Consider the following 21,564-nt stretch of genomic DNA (forward strand, 5'->3'; position numbering starts at 1 on the left):
GGAGGTGTCCTTCAATCAGCAGCACGCACACACTCGCTCCACCATCGAGCGCATCATTGGCATCTTAAAAGGACACTGGATGTGTTTGGACACAGCAGGTGGCACGCTGCTTTACAAACCAGAGAAGGTGTGTATAAAGAGAACAGCTGAGAAATTGTGTTTTATTCTTGCAAAAATCATTGGAGAGCCTACAGACTACTCCAGCCAAATTCTATCACAGTTTTGTTGCATTTTATAATCTTTGGGCATCTTTTCATCATTTGAAGTTTTGTGGGATAATCATGGCCTGCTGTGTATTGCACAACATGGCCATGAAACATGGTGTACCACTTCCCCCTCAGCCACCACAACAACAAGAGGATGTGCGTCCTCACCCACTCCTGGGACCAAACAACAGACCTGCTGTCCAAGTTCAACAGGAATTCATCGCTTGTTTAATTTGACTTTTACAGTGTAATGATTTATAGCTTACAATTAATCTCAAGAAAGAAATCACTTTAAAAAAAAAAAAATCAAACAAGTTTCAGTGCATCTTTATTTCTTCAAGTGTCTGGGAGATTGTGGCCAGCGTTGAGGCTATCTGTGAAAGCGTTTGGACCGTTCTCTGAGATCAGATGTGGGGCAGTTGAACGGGAAGTTCATCTGCAAATAAATGATAAAAATCAAACCACTGTAGCAAGGTTTAAAGGTTTAAACACATGGACATGTTGAAGAAGAAAACACCAATTCACAAAAACAATCACCTGCTTTTAGGGTTTGACATACTGGTGTTCACATGTTCCATGGTTTTACAGCTACGGCGAGATCAAACGTACCGTCAGATTGTATTAATTCTGAAACACTAGCTTACCTTCTGATTCTGAGATGGCCTAGGAGATGAAACCACTGACACGGGGCCCAGGTCTGTATCCAAATACTCAGCTGACGGCACACCCGAGAGTGCTGTCTCTCCAATAATGACCCCTATTGTATGGGATGGTCCAGCTCAGCTAACTCTAGGCAAGCCTGTCCCCCTCCAGTGGTCAGTATCTCTCTTCTGTGTTTGGCAATTTTTTTATTTTTTTTTGGCCTCAGATTTGAGATCAAACCATCAGTTATGTGCCCTTCTCCGGATACAGCGTTCACTAAATGAGTAATATCATCACATGCATTTTTTGTTTTCCTGTTATTTCATATCTTCTACTGATGGTACTAAATATAGCAGTTCATTTGATGTTCACTTCCTGTAGCAGTACCTCAACTTCAGACCTACTGAAGATTTTTTTTTCACATTTGGAATCCGGTGCTCCACCCTCAACTTTTCTTTTCAATTTCAGTGTGTGATTTCTGTGTGCACACAGCCTTGCAGTCTCATGTCCTTTTATGGGTTGACTGGTCGGGCTTTTACTTATGCTTATTAGGATGTGTTTTGAATTTACAAGGACAATGGGATTCATCATCATAAGAAAACAGGTGCAAAAAAATCTGCATTTTAAGAACACGTCGTGAATCTGACGTAGACCTTTCTCGAGGACTAATTCAAGAAAAAAACATAGGAAGTTATTGGTCAACGAGGCCCAATGTTCTTATGTGCAGCCTATGTTGCAAAATGGAGATGCACCTCATTCCACTTCAGTGAGAATCCCTCTACACTTCATTGAAAGCCTGTACCAGCCCCCAGAAAGTAGGCATCAACATGATGCAGTCATCTGTAGTTTACACATGTTGCTGTGAGAAACCAGAGTGCCCAATAAAAGATCTGAAAGCAACCAGTCACTTTTCTGCTTTCATCTCTCCCCCTCTTTTCTAAAAATAACTCTGTTCAAATCAAAAAAAAAAAATGTCCTAGCACTGCTATTTTAGGCTTTAATATTGTGTTTCTTCCGCAAGGACCAAATCTCATCTGGGTTTAGGATCTTAAGATATAAAACTGAAAAGATGTCAGCGCTGCAGAGAGACCGTTATTCCACCAGGCCCTCAGCTATAAGAAAACCTGACAACGACGACGACACCCACGCATCACAACACAAGCAACGGAGATGAGTACGAAAACAATGACATGAGTGATCATTGAAAAAGGTGCTGTCCTGTATAGTACGACGACCATGCCGGGACAAGAGAGCAATCATCTTCAGCTTCTAATTTTAGACTGAGTCGTGAGACCTCATAGACAAATACGCTGAATACAGACAATGGTCCTTTCTGTCTGATATCAATCAGTACGACTATTAGTATGAAACACCACCGCTCTGCATTGTGTTAGAGTGTGTGTGCGTGTGTGTGTGTGTGTGTCTGAACAAGGCTGAAAAAGGATCAGAGCTTGAGTGCTTATTGCTCTATAATGTGTCTGTGGTGCTGAACAGTGAGGTAATAGTGATAGATTTTTACTTTATACACATCCAGACATGTTTTAGGGTGTATGTAAAACACTTTGAATAGTAATTTGTGTTTGTTATAGTTTTTCCACAAAAAAAAGGGAAATTATCTCCTTAAAAACAAACATCTGTTCCTTCTCCCTCATTAAAAAAAAAATCCAAGAATCAAGAAATATGTGGCTTAAAATACATTTCATCTCTAAAGTTGAACTGCTGGAAACAAGATGTCTCCTACGTCACTGTGAAGTTCATTCTCAGTGTTTGTGCACTGCAAGGCTTCAAGTTTCCACATCACACTTGCGTAAGTTGAATATTAGACCAGAATTGGCTTCCAAACTATTTGTGATGTCAAGTCATGCTCTCGGGGCCCACCCACCCCTTAAAATTGGATTTTCTATAAGCACTGGAGGAAACTTTCCACTTTCAGCAGATAGATGTGAAAACAGCCTTCTAGTGTCAAACTCTGCACAGACATCATTCTGCACAGTGAAGCTCAAACATCCAGCTGAAGGAACAAGCAGAAAAAACACATTTTTTGAGTGGAGGGGGACTTTAATTGTTTCATGGAGTCATAAGTGAACTGACTGTTTAGTATCTTTTTAAAATAAGCTATATAAGGATTATTAGAATTTCTTTTTTCCTATGGGAGGGTGTGTTTAAAACAAGTAGTCTAGTCAGTTTAGGCTAAACAGAATACTTTAAAAGGACTCCAGTGAAATGTTAGACTTTGTAGTAACAGAGGGAGAGAAATACGGAGAGATGAGAGAATGGAAGCGCTTCTTCAAGTTCACCTGAATGTATTCTTACACTTCATGTAAACCTCCTGCCGCCACACGTAAGGAGCAGCAAACCCAGCGGGTTTATCTGTCAGAGTCGTCTGAAGTAGCGGTCAAAGTGACACAAAGACTTGTAGAGAAAATTGGTAGGAAAACTCACCTCCTCCACTGTGAGGGGCATGCATATCCTGTACTCCTTCAGCAACATCCTCCCCCCTCTGCGCGTCTCTCTAGTATGTATTCACAATGTGTCAAAAGCAGCCAAGTAAACGTTCCCCTCCGCCGTCCGACGGGATGTGTGTGATATCTGCGGTCGTGTCAGCGCATGTGGAGAGATGGTCAGCCCGGCTTATGAAATACACCCCAACTTACTGAGCTCTTTCATCGGAAACAGCGCTCACTCTCTCCGGCGGGGAACGTGAGAGCAGAGAAATGAGCTGGGGCTTCAGGATAGTCCCCTCCTATCACACTGACGACGAGTCAAGCCGCGCGCACGCAGCGACGAACCAGACCGGAAAAAATGGGATTCGGCGCTTCAGAATAAGAGCGTGAAATTTGGAGAAAAAAAAAACACAATATACAATATAGAGATCTACTTGTTACCCCGGTTGTCTATTGTTTTTATCTCCAGTTTTATTTTCAAAAAACACGTTAAATTGGGCAGAATATTTCACCTGAAGCTAGCCTTTATTCAAAGCTGGATTGCCACCCGAGATCCAAAAGGGACCCCGAAGGCCTCAGGTTCAGTGTGTATAAGAAATTTGGAATTAGGACTGCTATTGTCTTATTTTTGGGCCCTGTGTAAAAAAAATCTAGTTTCAAAGGACCAGTGTGTAGGATTTAGTGGCATCTAGCAGTGAGGATGCAGATTGCAACCTACTAAATACCCCTCCCCCTCCGCTTCCTAGTGTGTAGGAGAAACTATGGTGAACTTGAAAAGCCCCCTCCAGAGCCAGTGTTTGTTTTTTCCATTCTGGGCTACTGTAGAAACATGGCAGTGCAACATGGTGGGTTCTGTGGAAGAGGACCTGCTCCCTACGTAGATATAAAGGGCTCATTCTTAGGTAAAACACAACTGTTCTTAGTTTCATGTGATTATACGTGAATTAAAACATACTTATGACTATTACGTTCAATTTCTGCCAAGTCCGTTCCACTAAATGCCACTAAATTCTACACACTGCACCTTTAATGGTATTTTAGTTTACAATTCCTAAATAAAGCTGTGTTTGATCAATTTGACAGAAAACTAAGATTCCAGAATGGGAGCACTGGTTGCGCCAGGGTTTTTGGGAATTTGGAGGCGACAGAGATCCATATAGCTTCCCGCCCATGGCTGTATCCTGGAATATTAGATTTTCCTAGTGGCAGTGCCCTTATTTAGTTTTGTTTCAAGATATGGACACTAAATTATTTCTATTGGGAAGAACTGTTTACCTCCCCTTGTTGAAATTGTTTTGTAGGACTGAATAACAGACTATTACAATATGAAGAGTTGCTGCAGAGTAGTGAAGTAGTGATTATATTAAACACATTTGTATTTGTATTATTTCTTTAGACTAATAGTGCAATTAATTCCACATTAATTTCTAATGGTAGTACAATTATTCAGGCATAATAAAAATTACCAGGAATAAATTACATTTGAACCTGATCTGGTCCACAAAAGAGTCATAATGCAGCATTGAATAGCCGACTCTTTTCATGATATAGCTTAGTTAACATTTGTCAAAATGCTATAGCTTATCAAAGCTATCCACACAGGCTTAGAACATTAAAGAACATTTTTACAACCAACAATTTCATTGGGCTGCAGATAACCCATTCTGACAAAAAATGTCTTGAAATTAGTAAAATGGAGAATATGCAAGTTTTAACAATTGCCAGTGGTGGAAGAAGTATTCAGACCCTGTACTTAGGTAAAAGTACCTATCGGGCGATGTAAAAATACTCCATTACAAGTAAAAGTCCTGCATGAAAAACTCTACTTAAGTAAACATAGCTACATAAGTACTAGCAGCAAAGTGTACTTAAAATATTGCAGTAAAAGTAGTGGTTTGGTCCCTCTGACTGATACATTATTATATGTTATATTATTATCTGTATTCAGTTTTGGATTATTTGAACATTTATTGAAATGAAAGCATGTGAGAAGTTTGGAGGGAAAAATCACTATTTGGTGGAGCTGTTAACAACTCATAGACATCTGACATGTGACCCCGACTACACACTGCTTTTTATAAGACGTCAAAAGCTAAACCACTGGTTTCATCTTTAACACTGTGTCCATTGTGTCAAATCTTCATCTGAAAAGTAACTAGAGCTGTCAGATAAATGTATATATTTCCCTCTGAAATGTAGTGGAGTGGAAGTATAAAGTAGCATCAAATGGAAAAACTCAAGTAAAGCACAAGTACCTCAAAATTGTACTTAGGTACAGTACTTGAGTAAATGTACTTAGTTATTTTCCACTACTGGCAATTTCAAGTTTATGTTTAAGTAGTAGCCTATATCCCTACGTAAGTGGTATAAATAAATGATTGGCTTACATTGAAAAATATTTTGAAAAGTGTTTGACCGGATGTGCACTGCCGTATGACGACTGCCTTCAAGACACCGTTAGAAGTAATGTTCAAATTGCTGACAATGAAAATGTGTTAATTTCACATCGATGTCCCGTGAAAACCTCATGTTGTTGGTTTCACTATTTGAAGCTTCAAAGTTTAAACATATTTCTTGTCTCTGCAGATTCGAGGAGGAGATAAGGCAAAGCTCTCTGCTGTCTCTTCCTCTGCGCGTTAATGCAGCTCGCAGAGGAATCGGAAAATTTAAGTGGTTAATATAACGTGACATAACACCCCCAACGCCCCCCCTCCCCTCCCTTTCCTCCCTGTGCTAGAGCCGCTGAAATACGACGCGGTAGTTGTTGGAAACATCGTTCGGCTCAACCACAGCACAGGAAACCTTACTGCTGCACGCCCCCTGCATCTAAGTAAACCCCTCACACACACACACACACGCACACACACGCACACACACACCTCATTTCAGAGCGCTTGTCATGGGTGTAAGAGTTAGACAGTTGGACAGTTTTATACAATTTCTGTTCTTTTGACTCTACATCAGCACTGTGGATTTAAAATGAAACAGTAATAAGGTTAACGCTCATCCTAACAACATATTTAACATACAAGGATTACTGTAAACTACTGTAAGAAACAACCATCATTGCAAAATAGTATGTAATTAATGTCATAAAAAAGCAGATTATTATTAATATTTTAGGAAAGTTACAGTTTGTATATTGTTTCTTCTATACAAATTGCAGCTTTTATCCCAAGTTCAATCTTTCCACAACATCCACCTTCAAAACGGGGTACCTACCTCTGACGTCTGCAGGTGTCCCAGGTATTAGGTTAATGTGCTGACTGTTGACAAGTGTATCAATCAGTCTTTTTTTTTTTTTTACACATATCCTACAGTTCTACTCTATTTTGGATACAGACTCCTACAGTAGCCCTTCACCCAGGAGAATGCAGCGGGATGACAAACGTGGGCGTACAAATAGACAGAGCAGCCAAGGCATTTCTATGACCGCACAGTGAAATGTTCTTGACAAGCTGTCACTCGACCTCAGTCCAGTTGAGCAAGCATTTCACATACTGGGAGTCTTAAAAGGAAAGGCCCCTAAAACAAACAAGGAGTGGAGATGACTGCATATAGGCTGGACTAGAGCATCAGGGAACATACAGTTGTGTTATAATTATGTGTACAACTTCAGCCAACCATTGAATACAAAGGATTTTTGTTTTTTGTTCATTTGTCCATTTACTTTAAAATTTGGAGACAATGTAAAAAAAAAAGTGAGAATTCATGATTTGTTTGATATAGATGTATCCTTCAGATTAAAGATGCACTTTAATCTCTTAGTCATTGTTTTATTTTAAAATCAAAGTCCAGTACAACAGAAATATATGCAAATGATCGCACCATGTACAGATAGTACTACTGTTGTTCATTCAGGTGAATGATTGATAGAATTTACATGTAGTAAGCAAATAAAAATGACATCAGCTGACATTGTTGCAAATATTATTCACACCCTCTGTTGTCAAGGCCTGGATATTGCACAGTTTGGGATTTCCACTTGTAAAGAAACAATAAAGTTAATAACACAGATGCTGCTGTCCGAGTATGAAAAAATACTTACTTGCTAGGGTAACATTTGAAGAGTGCAGCTAAGTGACAAGTGAGACAAGCCTGTATCTGTGACGGCAGCGCTCTTGTGAATCAAAATAGTCACACTTCTTCTCTTTAGTCCCCTTTTTGCTTTGTCGAAAACAGAGAGAGAACAATGTAAACGCCTCTAATTAAAGTAGGAGTTGTGCTGCTGGCCTCATTGACACCTGTGATTTATTTGGTTCTACTCAGCAAAAAATTCACGCTCATATTTCTGTATTGAAGATGCTGACAAACAGTGTTTTGCGCTGTCAGCAAGCATTCAGCATTTCCTCCCTAGAAATATATTCATGCTGCCAGAGTAGCAAACCCTGTGAAACAGTGTTTGAATTTAAACACCTAATCCTCAAACTGTGTGAGCAGCTCCTTAATGGTCACCCTCATTATCTACTACATTGCTGCCTTTACATGAAAAAATCATTTGCACAAGAATTTAATGAATAAATTATCTAATGCAAATAAGAGATCTTTGGTTTCACTAATTGTTTGTGTGATGCACAATAATGGAGAAAGACCACGAAACATAATGACATTAATTAAATTAAAGGCTATCTCCCTTTTACATTAGTGTAGCTGACAAAGGGAGAAAAAAATGGAGTTCTTAGTTAAATGTGAAATTACAAGCAGTTGTTTGGGGATAATCAAACAACAAGGATACAATAACATTTACTTCATGTATTTCCTCAGGCAAACTATTCCGAAGCCTTGATTGACTGACTGACTCGGCTGTTTAATGATTAGTCTCATTAACAGCATGTCAGTCTTATATTAAAGCTTTCCCATGTGTGTCCTTCAGAATGGCCTAACATTGTGTAGCAGTGCATTAAATGGACATTATGGATTACATTAGTCACATATTTCAATTTAAGAATTTACATAATAGGACTTTGGAAAGCTACCTTCATTGCCACAGAAATGTAGCAAATAGCAGAATGCCACACAGACCTCGGGAAGCTATTATTAATCAATTTAACTATATTCAAACATTTGGTTTCAAAACAATTATGGTGTGCTAATGGAGGCAAACATTAAACCTTATGGACTACAGCCACGCTGTCACAATCGCTTGTTATATGGACTAGCTGATACAATATAAAGGTCTTACTGGGTTACCTTGTCAGATACAGTACTAGATATGTTGTACTAGACCACATAGAGGGTTTCTGTAGAATACTGTGCAGCCTACACATTTCAGTGATGGCTGTGTGGTACATCTTTGCATGTTTTTTTATTATTATTTGTTAATCAAATAATAATCAGACATTCTTTTTATTCTAAAGTCTGAGCTAAACCTGATTTTCTTTTTTTAAATAGCAAGTAAACAACTTCAAGATAGGGGGGGAAAAAGGGGGAAAACCAAAGCAGTTGTGAGGTCCTTGGACGTCCTAAGGTGCCAGCATTGCAAAGACATCCTAAGGCATCTTGAAACTGTCTATGAGTTTTACAGACATGTCTTAGATGAATAATGGATATCTTAAGACATGTCTTAAGATATCTCAAGACACGATGAAAGCCGGATGCGCAATCAAACAATGTCTTCATTCATTTTTCTCTGACGTGTAACACAAGAAAGAGTCTTTTAAAACACTATGTCTGTATTTCATTCCTGACTTTCTGTGTTTATCTTAACCTAAAACCCTGAAGCTTAAGGGGGCCATAGGACAATGACGGGCTTTCATGTGAGTGGTATCTCTGAACCAACTACCCATGACCTAATGATGACCTAACTATTTCAGTAAGGTCTATGTTGATTGGAAAGGGGATTAGAGCCTGATGCCATCTGAACTGCTGCGTCACATCAATAATACCAAACAAATAAGTAAGACCTGAAATAGCTGAATAGACCTGCCTCTGTCCCACTTTTCAGCAGAGAAGTGAAAACATTAGCAGGGGAAACATTCAGTTTATATTTTGCCTCGGTGTGTGTTGTGTTGGGAATGATTCTGTCCGTCTAAAAATAGCAAATTAAGGTTAAACCAGAACCTCAGATGCATGTTTGATCTTGGTATCAGCCTCTTTTTGTCATCAATCGTATTGAGGAAGATAATATTGATGGTCATGATGGTGATGATGGCCATTTGAGGCTTCAATTAGTCCTCTTCAGCTGAGCTCTTCCTGACGTTTTTGAAGCCTGAAAAGTGTGCTCAAAGCACTGAGTATATTTTCATACCTCTGCAGTCAAAGTTCTTGTTCTATATTTGATTTTCCTCTCGGTGGATCCGAGTCATGTTCAGTTTTTCAGGCCTCCAAGGTCTAGATGCTGAGCCTGCACTGGAAAGTGATTCAGCTCAGGGCTTAGGGGCTTTCTCTACCATGAGCAGGAAAATCACTGACCCACATTAGCTTTATTTATGGGGGCACTGGAGCCTTTCAAAGCAGTGAACTGTGTGAAGTGAGGAATGCACAATGCAGACATTAAAGGGACACCTACTGGTGGATTGTAGTTATTGCATGCTGTATCCATTCATATACTCAACGCTCATTCACAAAGTGTTTCATTCACTGATTGACACATGCAGGACAGGTGTAACACTTTCAGAATTTGTATATGTAATTATTGTCTTCATCCTATTTTTACTGTCAGTCTCCTCTTTCATCATCATCACTGTCATCATTGCCACAGTACTCCAATATGTTTTGTTTTTGATTCAATTGGAGCCCTATGCGGGAACTCAAGGGTGATAGGACCCCAAACATCCACTAAATAACATGCACGTATTCCTCCACTTCATCATCAAAATCGTCCTTGTCATCACTGAGATAGCAAAAAAATGCAAAAATGAGTTTGTCCCTGTTTTTTGGTTTACAAGGAAGAAAAGTCATACTGGACAGTTCCTCCAAATCAAGCAAATTACCTTTCTTCAACTCATACCAGAGCGCCCTATAGTTATTGATGCAGATGGTGCAAAAAATCTTCTTAAATCTTAGTTTTGCCTTTTACTTTCCTCATATCCATTCATCTAAACTTTTCATTACTTCATTTTATGTGCTTGCAAGTGGAACAGTTATGTCAAAGAGGATAGTGTCTTTCACTTTGTGGATAAAAATAAGGTACCTCTTTTATTTTACAGTTATTGGCTCATTTATTTCAGCACTGAATTTTAAAAAAGCATTTTTCTTACTTTGTCTTGAAGCCTGATTTACAAATAGGATTAAAGGTGATGGGAGAGGTGACTAAAGATATCAACTGCATGTCTACAAATCTGAAAAATACAAATCCACGTGTTCAAACTAATTAAAATGTGCAGTGTCATCAAAAGTCATTATTAAAATACGTGTAAGTCATCATTACAGGGCATTCATTGGATATAATGTAGCCTACATATCTATGGTAAAATCACAAATTTAACACCATTCTTCTCCATCTCAAGGCCAAAGAAAAATAGTTTATCCTACTTTGTTTAACGTTAAATGCCACAGACTGTATATAAAGTATACTGTATATATTTTTATATTTGTATATGTATATTTGTTTTATCTAGGCTATATTATTTCTGACTCTTTTTAATATCAGATTTTTATTTATTTATTTATTTACGGTTTCCTACTATGAAAGGTTGTTTTCAGTGGTTTCGTTTATGTACTTACACAGTCAGCATTTGATTATGATGCATTCATATGATTTGATTATGACTGATAGAGATATATTGACCAGCAAATTCACAGTGAAACGCAGGCTTTTGAAACGGGTGATTATTTTCGGGGTCCTCTCTGGGTCTTTCAGGCGCACCGGACAGCTATTTGGTCCCTCCTGATTGGTCACCTTTCTATTCCGTTCATTTGACAAGCAAAATAGTGCTTGGCTGAGCTTTGGTGTTAAGAAAAGAGTGAACCGCGGCACATTATCTTCGACCCTACACAGCAAACATGTCTGAGGAACGATCTGAAAGATCCGATGGAAAGATTGTGAAGATGGAGATCGACTACAGTTCAACTGTAGATCAGCGTCTCCCGGAATGCGAGAAAATGGCTAAAGTAAGCGGGCTGTGAAGGAGGCCAGCGCCGGCTGAGTCATGGTGCATTACAAGCAGTGTGTTAGCATCTAAGCTAACATGTAACGTTACTCGCTTTAGCGCTACCCAGACACCGCTTATAGTCATTATATGAAGCGTAAATGATTCCTCAGTGTTTGTTTTTTCCCCATTTCACCCATTTTTTGATATTATTCCCACATGCACTGTGTTTTTAAGCTCGCTAGCATGCTAGTAATCTTAGCAGTCTAGTCATTGGCAGCATCTTCTGCTAACTTGCTAGCTACTTGTTGGGGTTTAACTGAACGAGTGAACGTGTTATCTGATGACTTTTAGCCTAATGCGTCTGTGGTTGTAGTGACGGCAGCTCTTTAAAACACAAACATAACACGTAGGTGTCCTCCTAAAAGCCTTAAATTCACTTAAAATGAATGTTCATTCAGTATGTATTCGTCTGGCCCTTTTTGTCTTAACGTTACAACAAAAAGCGCTCATCTTTCTTAAAGTTACTTTGTGGGGAAAAATGTAGATTCACAGATCAGCTAACGTCTTATGAGGAATTTGACACTATTATATAAGTTAATTGGTTGAATATGGGCCACTTTCCTATTGATGGTAACGGCATAAAATCCTAAGATAGGCTATATAACTGCACTGCCAATACATAGGCTTAACTGACGCTAAGTTTGTGTGTTTGTCTGCTGTAGGAGGGCAAGCTGCAGGAAGCCGTTGAGAGCTTGTTGTCATTGGAAAAGCAAACCAGAACGGTAAGTGTCTCTGTAAGGTACCGTGTCAGTATAAGATATAGATAGATAGATATTACTTTATTGATCCCTGAAGGTGTTTAATTTCCCTGTACTTTAACTTTTACACCTGTGAAATTGAGCCCCAAATTAGAGTATAATCATCAGCCAAAACAAGCCTCATTGTCATATATTCTTATAAAAAATGTAAAATTCAGAGAAGATCCTTGGTCATCCTGCAGTCACAGAGATGTCCTGTAACCCTGAAGCAATCCTGGGTCCCCAGCATCAATATTTAACATGAAAGAAAAGTTTAAAGAGTTGTTGTATTTATTAAATAAACAATGAACATATGTAGGTGTGTATACATGTATTGTAGCCTCTGTTTTTACTTATTTGCCTTCAACCCCTGCTTAGGCATCAGACATGGTGTCCACCTCCAGAATCCTCGTGGCTGTGGTCCAGATGTGTTATGAAGCAAAAGACTGGGATGCCCTGAATGAAAACATCATGTTGCTCTCCAAAAGGAGGAGTCAGCTCAAACAGGTCAGATACTTCTTTTTCCCCCCCGATGGCTCATTTCTACCAGTGATGTCTGAACATATTGATGTTGAATTTTGCAAGCTTCACTACCCAATACCAAACAATGTTGTTTTTGTGCACACTTGTCTTAAATATTCACACTGTCTTATATTTTGAAGTTTTGGTCTTTCTCCTGAATGTTAGGAGTTAGGACAAGCAACTAAATTTAGAGGCTTTTAAACAAACATGATCACCTTGATGCAATTCTTTGTCAGGCTCTTATTACTGAGACCCTAATTCCCATTTGTGATGTGCTCTCTGTCTCATTAGGCTGTTGCCAAGATGGTGCAAGAATGTTACAAGTACGTGGACACTGTGACTGATCTGACTATCAAGCTGCGACTGATCGACACGCTTCGCACTGTGACTGCTGGCAAGGTCTGGAATATGTTTTATGTGTAAAGGATAACTGTAAACTAGAGACTCTTTATTTGTTTTACTCAGGATCTAAGCCTCCTTCTCCGTGTTAATACACCAATCATGTCCTCCTCACAGATCTATGTGGAGATCGAGCGTGCCAGGCTGACGAAGACTTTGGCCGGTATCAAGGAGCAGAGTGGAGAGGTCAAAGAGGCGGCTTCCATTCTTCAGGAGCTGCAGGTAAGAGACTGATGGGCTTTATTTTTTTTTTTTTCCATGTTAGGATGAAAGAAAAATCAGTAAAGTGTTAGTGGGGACAAATGAGGACACATCTATGTTTGAAGATGTTTAAAGAATTCTTCTATTTATCCTTTATTTAAAAGGGACCTATCATGCTTTTCCTTATTGTCAGCAGTCATATATATTTGTTGTTATATGTTTTTTTCTACTTTCAACCTGAGCCGATGTTGGTTTGTTGCTGATTCGTTACATGGTTCTCTGCTCCACGCACAGTATATGAGTTCATTGCTCTGCTAACATTATGGTGTTTTTCCATTGTTTTGGGAGTAGTCACACCGAGCCATGACTCAAGTCAAGCTGGCATGCAGCGATTGGTCTTCCATTACACAGCACACAAAATAAAATAAGTTTTTTACCTGTTGGAGGTGTTTTGGTTGTCTGCAGCTCTTCATCAAACATCATCATCACTGTGGCTGTTTCTGCTTCTACTATTCTTCCCTGCATTATTTCTAACTGATCCTCTGAACAGAGAACTCCAAATATCTCCATATGTTGTTGTGTTGACTGGTTTTTAGCGCTGCTAATGAAGCTCCGCTAATTTGGTGAGGAACACATTTCATTTCCTGTAAATTCTTCACAATAAAAGTCTCCCATTATTTAATAATTTTAAAAGCTTTTCATTTGAAGCAGTAAAGCAGGAAATGTTGGCGGTAACTTAAGATAGACTTTGATATAGCTGCCCCTTGGCAGGCTTCTGGAAAGTTGGCCAATCAGAACAGAGTAGGTTCATAGGGAGGGGGGTCTGCCTGAAACAGAGGCTGAACTATGGGGCTGCATACAGGGCCAGTATAAGATAAATAAGGAGTTTTTTGAACTGTCAATCATGCAAAGCTACTTCAGTGCAACGGCAATTTTAGGGGGTGGTCTGGGGTGGCCACGGCATCAGCCAACCCAGATCTGATACGTCGTTAGTTAAGTTCATCAACACAATAATGCGGGACAAACACCGGTCAATCAATGATGACAGCTGATCAGCTGATATATGGCTAGTTTGCCATTTCCAACTACTATAGTAACGGTGGGACTGAGGCAGTGAGAGCTCATCTCTTGTCAGCGGACTTTTGACCACGAGTCAGAAAAAAAGCAGGTCTTGAATCGAAAGTATGAGCCGGCCGTCAGGACACAGGACTCAGTTCAAAGTGACCGCAAGCTGAGCAAACGCCACGATGATATGACGATGATATACGTGCTGGCAACTGTTTTAAGTATGTTTTGCACAGATATGAAAAGTATAATGAGACTGTCATGGTGACAAAATAGAGTAAACTCCTGTAAATGATGTGGACGTTGGTTTGGAGTCCCATACAATGTGAGTTTGAATGTACAAATGGGGCCAGGATGTGTGTATGTTCTGGAAGGATTAGTGTTTTGCACTAGCGATTAGCATTAGCAATAAGCATATATAATTCAGTCTAATGTGTGTTAATAGATGGCATTAATGGCAACTTTGATACAACAAAGCCCATGAAATGTCTAGTTTATGTACACTTACAACTGTAGTTTGTTCAGTTTTGTTGAATAGCATTTTACTGTCATGTAGGTGATGTTAAAGGTAATGGTAGAGCTGATGCAAGCTGAGCTAACACCACAGTGATATGAATAACATTGCCCACAACTGTTTCAAATATGTTTCGCACAGGTCATTCCTGTGGATCAATATATCGCACCAGTTTGGACACATATAACATATTTATACTGTCAACCAATGTGAAAGTCTGCAGACATATAGAGACGGCCACTTAGCAGCAGTGTACAGTGGTGTACAAGATCACCACAGCAGTAATAAAATGTAAAGCACAATGATATACAGTATGCAACTTCTTTGGACACTAGTCAGGTGCATGAATCGCTCAGAATTTTTATTTATTTTTCTCCTGCTCAGGTGGAGACATACGGCTCCATGGAGAAAAAGGAGAAGGTGGAGTTTATCTTGGAACAGATGAGACTTTGCATCGCTGTCAAGGATTATATTCGCACCCAGATCATCAGCAAGAAGATAAACACCAAATTCTTCCAAGAAGAAGGCACCGAGGTAAGAGGCAGCGCCAGAAATGTTGTTTTGAACACTGTGTCTTAGAAGTTTGAGCTTTAATAAAATACTGTAATTATTCCCTCGCGTCGGCTTGAAAGCCGCTGATTTAAAAGCATTCAGTGACCTGTGTTCACTTTTACAACAGGATTTTAGAAGTTGTTCGGTGTAACTGAACGCTGTGACTTTTCCCTTTTTTATCTCTTGAACAACTCAGGAGTTGAAGCTGAAGTACTACAACCTGATGATTCAGGTGGACCAGCACGAGGGCTCCTACCTGTCTATCTGCAAACACTACCGGGCCATCTATGACACCCCCTGCATCCTGGAGGACGGCAGCAAGTGGAAACAGGTACACAGGCTTTCTCTCAACGCACCGTACTGTGTAACTATGTGTGTGCGAAATACAGTTAAAGATTTACATTTTTTACACAACTTTTTCCTGTTGTGTAATTGGAAAGTGTTTCCAGTTCACTACTCAAAGTTCCTGTTTTTGGGAATCAATTATGATCAAATTTCATTCTTTTGAACTATATTTCAGCACATTGCCATGATTACAGTGGAACCAGTATGTTTATTATTGCAATAGATCACTGTGTAACCAACTCTGTCTTGGACTTTGTGATGATAAATGCTGCGTTTTTTTTAGGAGGTAGAGGTTCGCCTTTAGTATTGGCTTAAAATCAAGGCTTCTGCGCACACTGTGGTTATGAAGGGCTTTTCAATCAGACCAGCACATATCCAAGATGTGAACATCCTTTTGATCAGTGCTGTTTTCCATGAACTGTGAATAGTTGGCGATATCTGTTCCCAGACTTTTACTTTTGCTTTTGCTCGTTGCCATGTAAACGTAACTGTGTCTGAGAACCAGTGAACGTCTGTGTTTCAGGCCCTGAAGAGCGTGGTGCTCTATGTGATCCTCTCCCCTTACGACAATGAGCAGTCAGACCTCGTGCACAGAATCAGCGCGGACAAGAAATTGGAAGAAATCCCTAAATACAAGTAAGATATGCTTTGTCCTCCCTAGGCCTGTTGGCTTCACCATAAATAGAGCAAACAGTCCTCAGACTTGATCTTATGCATTATCATCACTTATGACAATGTATATCTCTATAGGAAGGCATTAACACAAAGGAACCTTTTTAATATTTAATACTCCTCTTCCATTCTCAGGGACCTCCTGAAGCAGTTCACCACTATGGAGCTGATGCGTTGGGCCTCCCTGGTGGAGGATTATGGCAAAGAGCTGAGAGAGGGCTCGTCCGACAGCCCCACCACAGACGTCTTCTCTTATTCAGAGGAAGGGGAGAAAAGGTGGAAGGACCTGAAGAACAGAGTGGTGGAGCATGTAAGTCCAGGAGTCAAGTGTCGGGTCCTCTCACTCGGAACTTGTTGTGGCAGTTTACCTCTCGCACTTCAACGGGGAAAGAGAACAACTAGCGACAACTTGTCACACTGTCTTTAATGCTCAGAGTGCGGTGCACTCACACTCGATACAGACATACAGCTTGTGACTAGTCTATGCGTGATTATACCCAAACAGACACGGCAGGATGTGTTTCAGAATAAACAGATGTTCTTTGTTTTTCTTTCACACAGGAACATACTGTTGTTCAGACACACAAACATGATTTCTGTGACTATCACTAAGCATTTTAACATTTCCTCACAAACCGAAACGTTCATTTCCAAAGTAGTCTGAGAATTTGTACGTGCTCGCTTGACATTAATACATTTTCTAAGATATACTCAGCTGCGTTTTAGTTATCCAAACCTACGCTGCAACATTCAAACTCACCCTGTGCTGATTCAGTGTCTAAACTGGCAGACTGTTATGTGCAATAATAGAGTATATTCTAATTAGATTGGTAATAGACGGTTGAATTTCACTCATGAATATTTTTTTTTTTCTACCGTCGCTGTTGATGTGACCTGAAAGTCCCTGTGTTCTATCCATAAATAATTTAAGCAATTATTCCGCTGCAGATATGTATATTTATGAAATTATCTTCCTTTTCTTCCCCAGAACATAAGAATAATGGCCAAATATTACACCAGAATCACAATGAAGAGGATGGCTGGACTCCTCGACCTTTCCATTGACGTAAGCACAGTTTTTAATAATTGTCTCTCACCAAATGAAGCTCACGTTTTTACAGCACAGAAAAGAAATCGCTGTCAGATCAAACGGTTTGTCAGTCTGTTTTTGTCTTTATTTTGTTTTTTCTTTGGGTAAAAAGGATTAAGTATTACGGTGGGTCGTCTGACATGATGTCTGTCTGCTCAAATATATTCATCAGGAATCAGAGGAGTTCCTCTCCAGCTTAGTCGTAAACAAGACCATCTACGCCAAGGTCGACCGTCTGGCTGGAATCATCAACTTTCAGAGGCCCAAAGATCCCAACGACCTGCTCAACGACTGGTCGCACAAACTCAACTCTCTCATGTCTCTGGTCAACAAGACCACACATCTCATTGCCAAGGAGGAAATGATCCACAACCTGCAGTGAAACAAGAACAAAGTGCATTATTTTATGTTTTGGTTCATATTTGTTTTTTTTTTTCTTTATGTCAGGAATGTCTTTAAATATACAGTATATTGGCGGACTGTGAATGCGGTGCAACACATACACACAACACCCCAACTATGTTCTTTTTTTTTTTTTTTTTTTTTTTTTTTTACTGTCAAGTAAAACATTGACAAACGCACGAGCACCTCCCTTCCTTGCATACCTCTTGTTGTCATTTACAGACTGGATCATTTCCTCCCTTTTTCCTCATATATTTAGTTCTTAGATTATATCATAGTCGACCATTTCTTTGCTGTTTAAAAAAAACCTGGGTGAAAAACTTTTAAATGTATACTTGGCGATATAAACAATAAACTCCTCACATTTGTGTAACAGATGTATGTAAGTGTAATATTTAACCTGACTGGGATACAGTCTCTAATGACAAATATTAAGGTCCTTGTAAACACGACTGTATCACAACATCCATGTGCTCTGTTGATGAAAGAAATGACAGAAATCTGAGGTTCACACATAAAATCCAACACAACTGAAACCATGAATATTGATGATGAGATTTTAGTTTAGCAGAAATAAATGGTCTTTGTATGCTGTTACTGTAATCTTGACTTATGTTTGGTCTGATTGCTAGTTTAGTAGTATTCATTATTTGGAAAAGAAAAGAACGTCTCTCGAGAAACTGACTTTTAAGTTAATGGAGTGTTTCAGTTCTATCGTGGTGACAGGACAACAGTTCACTGGTAATACTGGTGATCAAATTTGAAACACTTGAACGACAATGAAAGCTTGTATAACGTGGTTTTACAGTAACAAAGTGAGGCATTACAAGTGCTTGTGGATGCATTTCAGCTATTATACAATTTTTACTTTATATTGTCATATATTTTTTTGGGTATAAAGGAGCACAGTTTCAACAGCTCAGCCATAGGCAGCCTGGCTCAACTCCCTCTCCTGTACATGCCAGTCGATTAGGTGTTATGGAGCACCTAACATAACTTTTTTTATAGTGGAATTACAGCATGCGCTCCAAAAGAAGTTTCGACCATCACCTACAGGCAGGTGACAAATTCAAGGAAATAAATGTGTGTAGAAATAAAACAAATGCAGATGGGTATTATTGTTATTATGACAGAAAAAGTTATCTGATGGAAATATGAAACCTTACTTGAAAACAGGGCCGCAACTAACAATTATTTTCACCATTGATCCGTCTGCTGATTATTTTCTCAATTAACTGATTAATCTTTTGTCTATGAATTGTCAGAAAATTATGACATGCACGCTATAACTTCCCACAGCTCAAGCAGATGTATACAAATTTCTTGTTTTGTCTGACCTACAGTCCGAAACCCAAAGATATGATGTTTACGGCCATATATGGTAAAGAAAAGCAGCACGTGAGAAGCTGGAGCATTTGGGAATTTGGGGTATTTTTGCTTGGAAAAATTATTAAAATTTTCAAAATAGTTGCCAATTAATTTTTATAGATCAACTAATAAAATGAATGCTTAAGTACACCTGCTTTCATTAACAATTTAAATTTCAGATCAATCTGAATTACACTTTTGAAATATCAGTTTGTTACCCAGTTTTCCGTGTCTCGATTTAAAATGCAGCTTGAATCTTTATCATTGGGGATTTCTAATTCCTCACATCATTTATAACCCTGCAAACACACACACACACACACACACACACCTCACACACTATTACAATACCCATTGTTATTGAGTTATTATGATTTAATTGACTCTGCTTTGCTTAACATTTGTATCAGCCTTACTGATTCTCCTGTCTATTTTAGTTGTTATTATTAGAATATTAGGGAACTTTTAACATTTTCTTGAAATTATTCTTCATTATATCAGTCCCCACACTCTCAGACCGCTAATAAACTATGTATTTGGGCCTTTTTGCTGTTTGGTTTGAAAATGCATGGATCATTATGGACAATGTCAGCCTCATCACTTGAGTGGCTTCACCAGGACTCTCCAGGTTGTGCTAAGAGACAACTCACACTGCACTGATCACAATGAGTTTAATAGGCTTGATAATAATTGGGTGGATGAGAATCCATGTATAACAAAAGAAAAACAGTTAACTGTATCATTACCTTTGGTTGCTCAACATGTTTGAAGTGGAAACAGAACAAGGTTTAGCCAAAGAATTTATTGCCTCATTTTTTCTCAGTTCTCATGCCAACTTAAGCCACCATGGCTGTGGGGCAAAGGTGCGCTCACAGCAAAATATCTAAGTTGTGTTTTTCTAAATGTCATTTATACAAATAAACATTTTTTATTTGTGTACCTCTATTTTTTCCATTAATTCAAAAACGATGTTATCGAAACGCACAGTAAATAACAATCCCTCAGACAAACAGTTTGTGACAAGGAAGCTCCCTGCCATGAGATGACACACACGCGCGCGCGCACGCACACACACACACACACGCACACACACCAGTCCTCTCAACCTTCAGATCAGTACATCCCACTATGCTTTGCGATGGTCTGACAAGTGGATCCAAGATGGCGTAGAAAGTAAAGCTAGGTAAGTGTTGACTTCCCATTTTCAGACCTTTCAGTTGCCTCTTTCACCGCAAAGCCACTGACACGAATCCCCTCCATAAATCATTAGGATACTGACGAATGCTTTGAGTTCATGCACGGATAACAGTACGATGTCATATCCATTATATGCGCCTAAACACCGTGGCAAAATTACAGGCCCGAACCCGTTTTGTTTCGGCGAACCTAGCTAGCTAGCTAGCCTGCTAACATGAACAAACCAGCCTGCTATTCTTGCTGTGAGCTTGCCAGTTTGGTGCCAGGAAAGGCCGTGTTTTGGCTAGCAAGCTAACTGTTAGGTACGCATACTCTGGTTAGTGGCAACTCTTGTTTACCCTGTGCAAACGTGAACGGTAAGTTAATAAGCACAGTGGAGACATTTTTCAGGGTTTTGTAAGTTAACGCTGCCGTCATCGTTCTGACTTGCAACAGTCACAACAAGTTTACCAGACAAAACAGCTAGCTGGAAGTATAAGCTAAAAGACGAAACAAGTCATTCTCAACGTTTGTGTTTTTAAGTGTATGCTGTCTTGATAATCTACTGATTTGGGCTCAGAGAAATTTGCAAGTTTTGTAGCCGTGTTTCCTACACATTGCTGCCAAATAACGTTATGTCAGGATGGTAGCAGGCGATTTGTTTTTACCACCCAGAGCTAGAAAATCCGCTATTTCCTCCAATGTAGTGCAGTTTAAACAGTAGCCTCTGTAGGTGGGATCCCACAAATAAACACTAAAAAAAATAATAATTATAAAAGCGAAACAAAAAAAACAAGTAGGAGTCCACTCACTGAAACCCGCCAAACTATTTGTTGTTGCCCCCAAAGAAGCGACTGGCTTGCAAGCTCTGAACATTAGGTAACGTCTATATACGTAAGTGTGAAACGCTGCCTAGGTTTTTAGACTCCTCACGTAATCTCTTATTTGAAGAAATGACTGCTTTGATATTAGATCTATGTTTGGTTTCATCTTTGACCCTATTTCTCCATTTCCCAGAAACAGTCCTTGTCTGCTTACCCAAGCAATTTCAACCCTCATTTTGCATGCTGCACATACCGTAAACATTTGCAAACTAGATTTTAATGATTGTGTTGTTCCTCAATGTCATAACATAG

At 39.3% G+C, this 21,564-nt stretch overlaps 3 protein-coding genes across 6 annotated transcripts in view; 2 read left to right on the forward strand and 1 right to left on the reverse strand.

Annotated features, from left to right (window-relative positions):
* The window catches only part of LOC121909949 (cytoplasmic phosphatidylinositol transfer protein 1-like), a 78,591-nt gene extending 74,989 nt beyond the window's left edge, over positions 1 to 3,602 (reverse strand). The window contains exon 1 of one of the 3 annotated variants that reach the window (XM_042430825.1): positions 3,291 to 3,602. In XM_042430825.1, the coding sequence (XP_042286759.1) occupies positions 3,291 to 3,338 (48 nt within the window). In that variant the 5' untranslated portion in view covers positions 3,339 to 3,602. The remainder of the gene's footprint in view (positions 1 to 3,290) is intronic. The other 2 variants (XM_042430833.1, XM_042430841.1) reach the window with 2 other exon arrangements.
* Positions 3,603 to 11,121: 7,519 nt separating this feature from the next.
* Positions 11,122 to 17,956, forward strand: psmd12 (proteasome 26S subunit, non-ATPase 12). Its single transcript, XM_042400216.1, has 11 exons — positions 11,122 to 11,344; positions 12,048 to 12,107; positions 12,501 to 12,629; positions 12,936 to 13,043; positions 13,161 to 13,265; positions 15,208 to 15,357; positions 15,572 to 15,706; positions 16,244 to 16,356; positions 16,528 to 16,702; positions 17,381 to 17,458; positions 17,655 to 17,956. The coding sequence occupies exons 1-11, from the start codon at positions 11,237 to 11,239 to the stop codon at positions 17,862 to 17,864; spliced, it is 1,371 nt and encodes a 456-aa protein (XP_042256150.1). The 5' UTR covers positions 11,122 to 11,236; the 3' UTR covers positions 17,865 to 17,956.
* Positions 17,957 to 20,333: 2,377 nt separating this feature from the next.
* Positions 20,334 to 21,564, forward strand: part of helz (helicase with zinc finger) — a 54,719-nt gene continuing 53,488 nt past the window's right edge. The window contains exon 1 of one of the 2 annotated variants that reach the window (XM_042430616.1): positions 20,334 to 20,435. The gene's annotated coding sequence lies outside the window, so the exon portion shown is untranslated. Of the gene's footprint in view, positions 20,436 to 20,498; positions 20,752 to 21,564 lie in introns of those variants that run through there. The other variant, XM_042430631.1, reaches the window with a different exon arrangement.

This window comes from Thunnus maccoyii, chromosome 2 (genome assembly GCF_910596095.1).
Source record: "Thunnus maccoyii chromosome 2, fThuMac1.1, whole genome shotgun sequence".
Classification (NCBI taxonomy): Eukaryota; Metazoa; Chordata; class Actinopteri; order Scombriformes; family Scombridae; genus Thunnus; species Thunnus maccoyii.